The 13,868-nt window shown below is 36.3% G+C and overlaps 1 protein-coding gene across 1 annotated transcript in view; it reads left to right on the top strand.

Annotated features, from left to right (window-relative positions):
- Positions 1-7,718, top strand: part of Ccdc102b (coiled-coil domain containing 102B) — a 113,140-nt gene extending 105,422 nt beyond the window's left edge. The window contains exon 7 of the mRNA XM_078029903.1: positions 4,580-7,718. Coding sequence (XP_077886029.1) covers positions 4,580-4,606 — 27 coding nt within the window. The 3' untranslated portion in view covers positions 4,607-7,718. The remainder of the gene's footprint in view (positions 1-4,579) is intronic.
- Positions 7,719-13,868: the final 6,150 nt, after the last annotated feature.

Below are 13,868 nucleotides of genomic sequence, written 5' to 3'. Positions count from 1 at the left end.
CTTGATTAATTTTGCAATTTGAATCTGGAGAGAACTTCTACAAGTTAAATTAGTTGTACATGGTGTCAGTCCTAGGTTACAGAAAAGCACCCGATAAACCTATTAAAAAGAAAATTTTATTAAAGTGTTTTGATAATCTGTAAAACACCACTCCATAAGTACTATTTTAGACAGTATTTTAGATATAAAAGATACAATTACATATAAAAAATGCACATCAAAACGTTTATGTTCTATCCAATCCTTTTGACTTACTATCTAGCCCAGATGTTCTCAAAATGTGGAGCTTACATTAGTAGTAGCAGCAAATGCCCTGTCTGGACCTCCTCTATCAGAAACTCCAGGTTTGTAGGTAGACTGTATTTTAACAAGCTCTACAGGTGGAACCTGATGACAATGAACACCTGAGAGCCACTGACCTAACCTATAGACCTGCAAGTGCTGGCAGTGTCTTCAATGTGCTGTTAATGTGGGTCCTTTTCCAACATTGACTTGGTTGTTTTACTATACAGTGGAAGAGCTACTGGTTAACTTGTGGTTCAGCTCACACGTCACAAGAACATGGGACTTATGGAAATATGAAAGGAAGGTGCTCTTATTCTGGGTTTGGGCTGAATATTTGAGTACTTTTGGCCAAGTGATACACTGTGTTCATAATTTTTAAAAGAATAGCTTGCTTTAAGTAGCTGAAATATCTTCTACTACCAAATCCCACGATTCCATTGTGCTTTCCAAAATTTAGCTACTGAGTTTAAAAAATAGCACTAATTTGGGTTCATGAAGGCAGTGTAATATTTCCTTGAATTTCAGTTTATTTTTAATAAAATGGCTGTTTGCTTCTGATACAGTTGAGAATACCCTTTCCAATTGCTGGATTTATTTCTTTTTAATTCACACAGTTAAACTTAATATGGTTGTTGACATAATTGAGAGATTTTTCATTTAATATTTCTCTGCTACTGGCCATCGCTTTCTGTTTCCCTATCATTTTATTATGCTTAATTTAATGGTATTTAAATCCCTGTAGCATTTGGCAGCCTCTCAATTTCTCTCTAAATGATAGGAAATCAGAGCAGAAAAAGCATCAATATCTCAGTAACAAGCAAAAATCATCTCTTTGCTTTTCAACCAACTTTGATTTAAAATTCTATTACATAGTCTTTTTAAAAATGATTTTGTGGTGATGGTTTTACTTACATACAAAGTGAATAGGAAGTCAGTAAAGTTAAAGACTGATTCTAGAGCACATTGCTGTTTCAAATTCACTTCTTATTCCATCATGCTAAAATCAGATTACCATATGTATGTCCAGCAAAATTTACAGGATGAAGAAAACAAATGGAATTTAGAGACAAGTGCTTTATCTGATTCCTTATCTCCCACAGGGGCATTTCTTAAATCTGTATTTTCTTTTTATCTCTACCAGATAGGGTATTTTATATAATAAAAATTTAAAATTAGTAGATATATAAATTTGGGACCCAAAAGTGTGTATATTTAAAAACAAACACATAGGTAGTTTTTCGGTGTACAAAAATCAGAAAAAAAAAATTAGTGTTCTCAAAATACATTATAACATCTTTTCAGAAAAATGTAAATAACTTTATTTACTTTTCTCTTTTTCTTTCTTTCTTTTTTTTTTTTTTTTTTTTGGTTCCAGGGATTGAACCCGGGGTGCTTAACCACTACCACTGAGCTAGATTCCCAGCCCTATTTTATATTTTATTTGAGACAGGGTCTCACTAAGTTACATAGGGTCCTATCAAATTGCTGAGTCTTGCTTTGAACTCAAGATCTTCCTGCCTCAGCCTCCTGAACTGCTGGAATTACAGGGGTGTGTCACCATGCCTGGCACTTCTTTATTATGGGAAAGGTAGATTGTTATTTCTAACTTGGGATTATTAAGTGTGAGCATATCTGTGTGTATGTGTGTAAGTTCAGTGAGGTCAGTGATTGGAACATGTATTTTTGTGACTGGTAATTTCAAATAATATATTTTTACAAATGTATAATATAACTTAGAGTTACATTTAAATAGATGTCACTAATAAAAAACATTTTCCAACTTTCTGTACCCACATTTGAAAATCTGGTTCTCTTTTCTGGAGGCAAGGTGGTGGCTGCTGGTGGTATTGTCCTTGGCAGAGTCTGAAGATGCAGGGGAATTTGAGAATCCTGCCAGGCCAAGGTGAGGCAGGTGCAGGCATTGGAAGCATATGGGCAAATAATTAACTGGCTGAGTCTGTATTTCAGAAATAATTTTACCTTAAGCCAGTTAAAATTAATTATCCTACCTATGCCAGATAAAATTAATTTAATTTCTCACAAAGAAACTGTTTATTTGGCACAATTGGGGTGGATATAACTGGTGTATTTTTGACCCTTGTGAGCCTATCATAATTAGTATGTTGTTGTTTGGCTATATTTACTATATAGGAAAAATAAAAAATGTTTGGATTAAAAAATTAAAAAAAACTTTGATGTATGCTTTTCTCCAGGGAATTGTTTGAGTTTTAATGTTTTCTATCTCATCTTTATATCTCAGTGAGTCACTACTTATTAGCCTCACCTGTACATATGAAAAATGTTGCTTTCATTATTTATTATTATATTTGTCTTATCTACTTTTTTACCAAACAACATGTAATCCATTTTAAGGAAAAGCCATATTAAGTCAGTTTTTAGTTTTAATAGTTGTAAAGGAAATATATATGGAGGTGTTTTCAAACTGATATAAAAATGTTGCAGTTTTTTTTTCTGTGATATAGGGGCAGTGTGAGTTTTCAACTATTTCAATCTCTCTCATTACTTATTTCACATGTGTTAGCAAGATATAATCCACAAAGAACACAAGAAAAATATATGACATAATTTTATAAAAGATGCACAATATGTTCTTAGATATAAGAAATTTCATGTAAATTCAGATAACATCTACTATCATTTGTTTATCCAATTATCTAACAAATAACTGGTGGGAAGGGAGGGATGGGAAAGACTGATCAATGGCTATAAAATTGCAGTTAGGAATAAAAAGTTCTAGTGTGCTTTTGCAGAGTAGGATGACCTTGATTAGTCAAGGTCAAGAGTAGGATGACCTTGAATTGTCAACTTGATTGAATTGGGAGATGCCTAAGATTAGGAGGCTTCTGGGTGTCTGGGGATGTTTCTAGGCATGATTACTATGTGGGGCAGGAAACCGAGGCAGAGACCCATCTTGAATATTACCAGCATCATCCAGTAGGTTGGGAGCCTGTGTGGAAGAAAAGCAGAAAGAACAGGAAGCAGCAGCAGATGAGAGCTTGATTCTTAAGCAAGTTCTTTTTTTTTTTAACTTTCAAAATAAAATGTTTTTTTTTTCCAAAATATTTTGTGTGTGTGTATGTGTGTGTGTGTGTGTGTGTGTGTGTGTGTGTGTGTGTGTGTGTGAGAGAGAGAGAGAGAGAGAGAGAGAGAGAGAGAGAGAGAGAGAGAGACACCTAGGAATATATAAAGAATATATGGAGTACCTATATTTAATGTAAAACAATTTTATATTTTTTTGTAATCTCTGCCACATCCTCTTCTGCTGCCTTGCTCTGGTCTATGTCTTCATAATACATTAGTTGGGTTGTTGGAAATAGTGCTCTAATTGATATCTTCCCCTCCAGGGTTTCTCACATTCAAGTCAGACTACCTGAGACTATAGGATTAAATTTCCTGAAATTCAGCTCTGATCTCATAGCTTTCTAATTCAGATATTTTTGATAGGTAACAGATGTGAGCTAATGGAACATGAGTTTAAGGAGATAATTCTATAAACTGGGCCCACCATGCAAACCCCCACATGCTTTCTTTTTTTAAAAAAATATTTATTTTTTTATTTATATATGACAGAGGAATGCATTACAATTCTTATTACACATATAGAGCACACGTTTTCATATCTCTGGTTATATGCAAAGTATATTCACACCAATTCATGTCTTTATACACCTAACCCTAACCCCAAATAATATGCTACTAAATGGACAATGGGCTGCAGAAGACATCGAGGAGGAGATTAAAAAATTTTTAGAGTTGAATGAGAGCGCAGATATAACACATTGAAATCGCTGGGACACTATGAAAGTAGTTCTAAGAGGAAAGTTCATTGCATGGAGTTCATTCTTTAAAAGAAGAAAAAGTCAACAAATAAATGACTTAACATTACATCTCAAAGCCCTAGAAAAAGAAGAAATCAACACCAAAAGCAGCAGAAGAAAGGAAATAATTAAATTCAGAGCTGAAATCAATGAAATTGAAACAAAAGAATTGAAAAAATTGACAGAACAAAAAGTTAGTTCGTTGAAAAAAAATAAAATTGACAGATTCTTAGCCACGCTAACAAAGAGGAGAGAGAAAACTCAAATTACTAACATATGGGATGAAAAAGGAAATATCACAAATTTATTTTCTGTATTTCTGTAGTGCCTGTTGTGACACTACAGAAAAAAAAAAGTCTACAAACTAAGAAAAGCCCAGGACTGGATGATTCACAGCCAAGTTCTACAAGACTTTTAAAGAAGAACTAATACATATACTCTTTAATTTATTTCAGGAAATAGAAAAGGAGGGAGCACTTTGAGCGAGTTCTTGATTGCTGCTGTCCTGAGGATGCCAGACTCCTGCTCCTGCACTCTTCCAAAGAAGACTCTGATCAGTGACTCTTCAGGGAATTTTTAGTCCTTTGGCCCTAGTGTGGGGTGGCATCATTGATCCCTCTTCTTCTGAGTCTCCAGATTCTTGCAGTGAACAGCTACATTTCCTCCAGCCCTCCAGCCTGCATTTGGCCACTGTGGGACTCTCCAGCTTCTGATTGTCTAAGCCTGTCTAACAATCCCCTTTTCATAATTACGTGTGTGTGTGTGTGTGTGTGTGTGTGTGTGTGTGTGTGTGTGTGTATCACCTTTTGGTTCTGTTCCTCTAAAGAATCCTAATACAGTGATAAGGATGATGTACTGAAAATTGCAGAAAAGGAGAGGAAAGGATTTTGAATGTTTTTTACCACAAAGAAATGATAAATGATGACAAATATGTTTAACCTGTTTGAAATATTACACAACATGTACTCTTTTAGTCAGCTTTTTTTCCTGCTATGACCAAAGAAACAAGAAAAATTTTAGAGGAGGAAAAGTTTATTTTGGGCCCACCATTTCAGAGATCTCAGTTTGTAGATGGCCAACCCCATTGTTCTGTGCTCAAGATGAAACAGAACATTATGGCAGAAGGGTGTGGATGAGCAAAGCACTTCAGGACATGAGCACCAGGAAACAGAAGGCTCCTTCTGCACAGTGAGGACAAATAAACACCCCAGCTACCTGCCTCCTCCAACCACACCCTGCCTGCCTTTTGTTAGCACTTAGTTGATCTGTTTCAGTGATTTAATCCAATGATCAACTCACAGCTCTTATAATCTATCAGTTCACCTCTGAAGGTTCTTGCATTGTCTAGCAAAGGACAATGGGTGGTACCTCTTATATAAACCTTAACTGTTTAAGTTTTTATTTAACATAATAAACAAAGGACAACAAAGATAAAAAGTATTTGATCCTGCATCATTAAGAATTTGGTTGTCAATAACAACATAGGAATACAATGGAAAGGCAAGTAATATGAAAAAATGCATTATTTGGAAGAATGGGGAATACTAGCCTGATGTTAGGACACTAGCACAGAACAGGCCCAACTAAAGGATGGGTTCTCCCTGGGGACCATCTGGAAGACATGAAGTCAGGATGTCCTTCTCTCTGCTGCTTTGATTGCTATAACTTAGCTGCAGGATATAAGTGGGGAGTTCCCTGTAGAACTGGGCGTACCAGCTCTGTTACTCCTCATTGCCTCTCTTACCAAAATCAGTTCGAAATCAGTTTTCATGCTTCATTTTAACAGCATCTGAATCATTTCTGGAGCTTGACCTATAAAGAGATTCAAGGAAATGTGGATTTGCCATATCATAGAAGGGAAAATTAGAGGAAACTGGATGGATGTGGAGATAGTCATCCATGGTATGTTTAAGGCCTACAGTGTAGATGGAATATCACGTTGTGATAGCTGTCTTCATGAAACTTACTGTCATGTGTAGGAGATGAAAACAAATTGGATATTATTAAGTTATAATATCAATTCCAGGAACTGGCAAATCAGATTGAGATCTAGATGACAAAAGGAAATAGGTACCTAGAACAGAGTGATTCACAAGCTCCCACCCCATGTGGACTGGATGAGAGTAAGGGTCTTCCTTGCACTGGATGGAATCCAAGCTCCTGAAAGAAGACAGGGGTGTGGATGTGGTGGCATGAGCCTGGGAAGGAAAAGCTGCAGGTCTCAGTGGCTCCACAGGCTCAGTATTGCTCTTCATCCTAAATCATTAGGAAGCAAGGGAACAGCAACAACCAGACAGGGGTTTTGAAGCAGGATTTGGTTTCAAATCAGAGCTCCAGATAAAGCAGAACTGTATTTCCACCTCCTGTTGTTGCTCGATTTTGTGCCTCTTGTTTTTATTTGTTTCATTGCTTTTATTTGGAAAGCCAAATTTCTCGAAAGCCACCAGTTTTCTTTTCTTTTATGAGATAATTTTAAGTGTCTTGGGAGCAGGACAAAAGCAGTGGCATTGAGGAAGCTATACATGGAGGAAAACTAGGGTTTCAGATCCCTGAGGTCTGTTTCTGTTGCAGACACTGGGCTGGTGGTAGCCATCCCAGAGAAATTCGATGATTACAGGCGAGGGGAGGGGAGTAGCTGTGCTCAGCCAAAATTTACTTGCTGTGGGGATGGAGGGAAGATACAGAAAGGGGTCAGAGGATTCCTAAATTAACCTCCTACCTTCTATTGGGGACAGATCTGGTGGTTATACTTAGCTAGTGTAGCTAAGGGAACTGTCATGTCATGACCTTTTTTAGTAGGTGTATCTTTAGATCATGTTGTTCCTCTCTGTCCAAATTTATTTGCCTTAGGATTCGAGTACTTTCCGTCTTGTATTAAGGACTTTATTCATCAATTGAGATTTTTCTTGACATATGCTAATGAAAGAGCTAAGTTTCTTTAATTATCAAACTTGTGAAAACTTGTTATTTTTAATGTTTTAGCATTCTCTGTAAAATACTGTTGACTTTTAATTTATCTAAGAATGGTAACATTTTGCTCTGTGTCTTTCTCTCTTTTTATTCTGTTAGTCAGCTTTTTATTACTGGAACCAAAATACCTGACAAAAACAATTTAGAGAAGAAGTTTATTTCAGGTCTCACAGTTTTAGAAATTGAGTTCATAGTTGGCTGACTGAAATTGCTCCGGACCCAAGATGAGGCAGAACATCATGGAAGAAGGGTGTGTGGAGGAGCAAGGCTAAGCTTATGGCATCCAGAGAGCAGGGACTGAGAGAGAGGAAGGGGTCCAGGAAAAATTTAAACACCAAATGTGTACCCCCAGTGATCTACTTCCTTCAGCTATGCCCACCTGCCTACAGTCATCACCCAATAATCCTTTCTGTTATTAATCCAGCAAATGAATTATCCCACTGATTCAGCTACAGGTCTCATAATTTAGTAATTTCACCTCTGAATGCTGTCACATAATCTTCTCCAGGAACAGCTTATTTTCAAACCATAACAGATTCCAAATGTTTTTTTTTTCACTGTAATCACCATTATTCACATTACAGTAGCAATGCAACCTGAAAATAAACTGCTTTTACTTAAAAACTGGACAAGGTGACATTTACTATCTATGAATATACTCAACAATTTTATTTGTCATATGCACACTGTGGTGATTTCTATACATGTGCGTGTGTGTACTAGTATTTTTTCTTTTAGTACACTGAGGCACATACCTCTAAGGCAAATATGTCACTGTGGTAGACCAAATATTGACCCATCTAGCATGATTAAAAAGCAATTAGAAAATTCCAAGTTTATTTATTAGAACAATGATCTTGTCACCTGAGATCAGAAGATTCTAAACTTACACAGAAACATCTACTTTATTTCTGAATAAAGTATCTACTTTATTTATGTAGGTAAAAGTTATAAAATTAATGACTTCTTGAGCACCAACACTGTATTGAGATACCCCTGAGCCTTTCAAGTATCTGAGTCAATATATTTTATTCTTCATCTAGGAAAATTTGAATTTGTTTGTAATTCAATGCTATCAAAATGGTTCCAGAATTTACAGCAAGTATATTTTTTGAAATATGTAGGTTTTAAAGAAATTATGGGCTGTAAACTAAAAAGTAACCTCACTCTATTGTTTCAAGAGAAAATAGGAAATTGAAAACTAATTTTGCTAATCATTAAGTAGGATAAGAAAGAGGTATTTAACTTTTTAAAAATATTATATCCCTGTTTATTTTGAGATAACGATAATTTTTACAACAAAATCTGATCTTTTGAACAAAACTATAAATGAGCTCATGTTTAGCCTATTTTGGAGTCATTCTAACATGGAGTAAAGTGGGAGGCAGAGTTTTATCTTAAGTAAGCCAGGGCTTTTGACAAATAACACAATACAACATTACATCAAAACATGAAACAAACAAAGGCCTTTTTTTGTGGAAAAGGTGGTAAAATGCTTCCATGTTTTATAATGTCACCTTTAAATAGATCAGGCTGTCCTTATTACCCTCCAAAAATACATTTAAATTCCTAATACAGGGTGAAGAGTAACACAAAATTGTATATATAACATACTGACAACAGGTTACTTTGTCCAGCTATAAAACAGCAAATAACATGAATAAGTATCAACCAAATTTGTTATTTCTATACAAATCTGAGACTATTACTACTGATAATTTTAGTTTGGAGAACATCAACTTGGCAAAGTCCTCTCCTAAGCTTTACATTTAACTAATGTTAACTTTTAAAGTACAAATTTGAATCCATAGTATACAGTAACAATAATCACAGGTCTGCATGGATTAGGAAAAAAATAAAGGATAGCCTTAAAACTCATAAATTTAAGAAATTGTTAATCATCAGAAATTGACTTAATCAAAGCAAGCAGATGTAAAACAGGTCTTCAAATGATAGCGTGGCCCATCTATGTCAGATACAATGTACAAAAGTGTTTATTAGTTATCTTGCCAGTAAAGTTACCTAAACTTTCACTTTATAAACTTTTACATAGTACTTACAAAAGCCTTAGACAGATAATATAATTCTCAAATGCATATATATACCTAATCACATATATTTAGGTTGTCATTTATATTATTATAATCTAAATAACATTTGTTTGTTTAACCAGTTACAAAGTAATCATTTAAGACTTTAAAACAGGTACAAATCCTAATGCCTTTAAGACATAGTTTCCCCAAGTAATTAAACCTAACAAATACAGGAAAATTATCCTGATGGGTAAGAGAAGATCTGTTTCAGACTTTGCTTCATATTAGTTCATTAAAGTTCAAATAACTTTGACTGTGCTAATTATAGCCAATTTAATCACAATCACAAACTTTTTGAGATTTACCTTCCACAAACTGTCTGCGACTTACTTCCTTAAACATTCACAACTTCTTTACATCCTTAGTTTTGTTTTCTTTTATATTGGACTTTAGCACAAGAATATTACTTTGCCAGACAAAAATAGTTTCTTATCCAGAGACATTTCTTTTACCTTCTAATTTTACATTCTAAAGTATTTCCATACCTATGTATTTTTTTCTTTTTTAGTTTCACACCCTTTCTTAAATTCATATTCTGAATAATCCTTATTAATTTTATCTGCAAATGTAATTCACAAAACAAATTTCATCCCAAGGAGAGGTTTGGAAAATCTGCCATATACAAAAACGGTCTTAATCTTTTCTCTCTCAGGTGGCAGTCAAGGGGTTGGAGTATAGGATATTTTTCAGCCTGACCTGTCTGTCTTGTCATTATCACAATTCCATCAACTTTAAATGAGTTCTCCACTGTCGATTTTACCCAAAGTCTCCTTTTGGGCTTTTTTTTTTTTCTTATACTCTGCGTATTGATATGTAATGGAAGAGGTCCTTTCCTCTTTTTTTTTTCTTTAGGCTTCCTTGAAGATACCTTTGCAGAGACAAGGGTTTGCCATAGTTTGTCTTTTTCTTTTTGAGTGCCATTGTTAATTCTGCCAGTCTCCCCATGCATTTAGTTTGATGGGGTACTGCTATAGTAAGAACTGCTTTCCCCAGTGATGGATCGCAAGAACTGATTTTCCCCTGGCCAAACGGGATGTCCTGTCAGGTTTTAAAAGGGGAAAGTATTCCTGTCCTCAGGTCATAAACAGTGCTGAAACCTAGTGCCACATCCATTTTAGCCAGCAGCCTCCACCCTCCATGAGCAAAAGGGGCTGGAAGGCAGGGTAGAGGTTCTCTTTGGCCATTTTTCTATGGCCTAGGCTTCTTTTCTGGGAATTTTCCCAGTTTAGGGATAGTGTCCTTGACCACAGTAAGATGATCTGTAGCTAAGAAACAGTGGTGGGAGTGCCAGGACTGGGTTTAAAAGCTATAAATCTTGTTAACCCTTTCTTCTGGTGTGCTGCTATCCTTGCACACCAGAGGCAGGGTCTTTTGGCACTTTCAACTTATTTCCTGATGATTCTGACTCTTATTATACAACTGCATAAATATCTTTACATATAGAATCTCTTTTATGTACTTTACCCCTGACCAACCTCAATGTCAAGATTGTATAATGATCCAGAAAAACCATTCAAAGGCAAGATTGTGTTATAGTAAACCATCTTTTTCTTAGACAGACTTATACCAATATGTGACCCATTCAGACAAGATTTCTCTGCTCTAGAGACTATGGATAAAATCAATACAACATGGCCCTTGTCTTAAAAGACCAGTAACAGATAAAAAAAAAAAAAAAAAAAGAGGAACATGGAAACCAGGGTTGACAGATGGGAATCTTTAAAACAGACAGATCTACGCATACAAATTTCTTCCACTTACTTCAAATTTGACAGACCAATTCTAACTGCAAGGTTGTATAATAATCCAGAAAGCTATTAAAAAGCCAGATCATTACAGTAAAATGTTATCTTAGGCTTATAATATAGGTGGCCCTTCAACTTACTTTACTTCTAACAGACTAACTCTAATTGTAAGATCCTACAAAAACCAAATACAGAGACAACCAGAGAGGAGACCCAAAACCTTGGCCAAGAGATGGGAACCTTTACATCGACCAGCCAAGATCTTCCCCATGAGACTACCTATAGGATCAACGCAGAATTGGCCATGTCTTAAAAGGGGCGGTAATATATACAGACAAACAAAAACACAGCCAGCCAGCCAGAGGGAATTCCCAAACCCAAGGCCAACAAACAGATGAAAACTTAGACCAGATCAGAAGGGAGTAAATACCCCTAGGATTTCTAGTCCCTCTTAACCATGACTCCTATACCAGTAGTGACACAGATGTTCACATAAAGAGGAACCAGACGTGTGGAATCAAGGGTCTCAGTGTGCACACCAGGGGACCTGCCAGAGGGCCAGGGGTGTTGAGACTTGAGTTCAGTTTCATTTTTCTCAAAGTGGACCACTGTGGAGCTTCCTGTACCTTTCAGGGAGAGAAGGCAGGAGTTCCCTGAAGCAAAAGGAGCTTCAGCAGCTGTTGGGATGGTCCCTCAGTCCTTCCCTTTAACTCACAGAAACAGCTACTCTAGTTCTGCCTGAAGCAAACTCACCCATCTCCTAACTTTCCTGCAGTTGGCTCTCAACAAGTTTGCCAGCCATCTTGCATCTTCAGCATGGAAGCGGGGTTCCTTAGAAAGTCAGGACTACCCAAGAAAGCTGGAGTAGGGACTGCTCTTGGGTTCCACCCAAGGTACCAAATTTGTTGCCTAAAGTTTGCTTGGTCCTTGTCCCTGATGTCAATCCAATAATGAGGACATGGTTTTGAGAAAAAAGAAGGAGAAGGGTTATTGCGTTGCTAGCAAAGGAGAAACACAGGGTACTCCTGCCCCAAAAGTTGTGTTTCTCAATATTTAGCTCTTAAACACCAGATCTGATTTTTGTGTATAGAGAACGTGACTGGGTGTTATCGTGGCTCCGCGTGCAGTGTGGTTACAGCATGTGTGAATCATGGGGAACTTCTTGCATGTCTATCCTCCGGAAAAGTAGTCCTTAAAACACTTTAGAGTTTACCCCTTATGTCTGTTTTAGGGAGAAGTATTTTATGATATGTACTATTCATAAATATTATATTTATTTTTATAATGGCACATTAATTTCATCAACCACTAGTTTCAAGCACTTACTCTATTTAAAGAGATAGTGAAGCTTTGTTTATTCAGCATATATGTAAATATTTAGAAGGAGTATATGCAATAGAAGAGAGAATGAAACTTTCTTATATTGAACACATTTCTAATCTTTGGTAGGAATCCAGGCTCCTATGTGAACATGCCTAGGAGAGAGAAATACAGCTTTCTTATTCTTATGTATTTTTACCCTCCCTTGTCTCCTGCAGCTTCTGGCCCCTCCTGTTATTCCTGGATTTCTGGCAACAGCACTCTAATCTTTGCCTTCATCTCCCTATCTTTGTCGTCTCTGTTTTTGTGCTTATCAAATCCCCCTTTCTTTACTCATAGAAGTGTATCAATCAGTGAATTTAGGGCCCATTCTCAATCCAAGATCTCACAAGACTCTTAATTATGTTGAGACTTTGCTTCCAAATAAGATCATATTCTTAGTTACTGGGATTAGGGCTTGGGTACATTTTAACAAGGAAACAATTCAACCTATTCAGTGATTAAGCAAGTATGAGGCTGGTTTGCCACACTACGTAAGTGCCAAAGGTAAACAACGAACCAGGGCAGGAATATTGTAGGACAGTAAAAAAGAGTTTCAATAAACATGGTAGACCTGTTTGCTTGTTCCCAAATCCCAAGAAGTGGTCTGTAGAACAAAGGTAGATCCACTTGTCAAAGTATAGCACTATTCAGGGCCTTAAATTTCAACTAAACATTTCAAATATCCATACAACTGAACAAGTTGCACTCATCCAGAGACCAAGAGTTTCTAAAGAGATCATTATATGGTTACCTTGATCCCTAACTACCTACGTGACTGACTACTTCAGAGGCACTGGCAACAATAATAAATAGAGATGTCAGGGCCATGGTGAACTTCCTTTTCCAAGAATACACCTGTTTTTACTACATATTCTTGGTAGAATTTAAATTTTTATATCTGCATATCTATGCTAGATAGAATTAGCTCTTGAAGACTTTTATACCTCAGTCCCAGGAAATTGTGAATGTGTTATTATTTTTTTATAATACAAGATGTTTTGCAGGTGGACCAGAGGATGCTAATCAGCTGATATTAAATAGGGAAATTGGGCTGGGAATGCCGCTCTTTGGTAGAATGCTTGCCTAGTATTAGCACAGTTCTCTTTCCAGCACCAAAAAAGTAAACAAATAACAGAATATGAAGATTTTCCTGGTTTATCTCCTTAAGATGAATGTAATCACATGGTCCTGAAAAGTGAGAAAGCCAGACAGAAAATTTGGTCAGAGCTTTCAGCATGAGAAGGACTCTATTTGCTGTTGCTACCTCTAAAGATGGGGGAGGTAGGCAGGAGCCAAGGAATTCAGGCAGCTTTTATAAACTGACCAAGACTAATAGCTGACAGCCAGAAAAAAAATGCAGACATTGGCCCTTTTAACACAAGGCCCTAATTTCTGCCAACAATCTGAATGATTGAAGAAATTGAATATCCCTTAGAGCCTATAGAGGAAAAAAAAATGCAGTTCTAACAAGTAAGAGCCATGGCAGATATCTGATCTCCAGTTCCCCAAAGAACAAATTTATTTTGTTTAAACCAATGTTTGTCATACATTTGCAACTAGAACAACAACTAATA

This window comes from Ictidomys tridecemlineatus, chromosome 13, assembly GCF_052094955.1.
Source record: "Ictidomys tridecemlineatus isolate mIctTri1 chromosome 13, mIctTri1.hap1, whole genome shotgun sequence".
Taxonomy (NCBI): domain Eukaryota; kingdom Metazoa; phylum Chordata; class Mammalia; order Rodentia; family Sciuridae; genus Ictidomys; species Ictidomys tridecemlineatus.
This window is presented reverse-complemented; position numbering and strand designations above follow the sequence as displayed.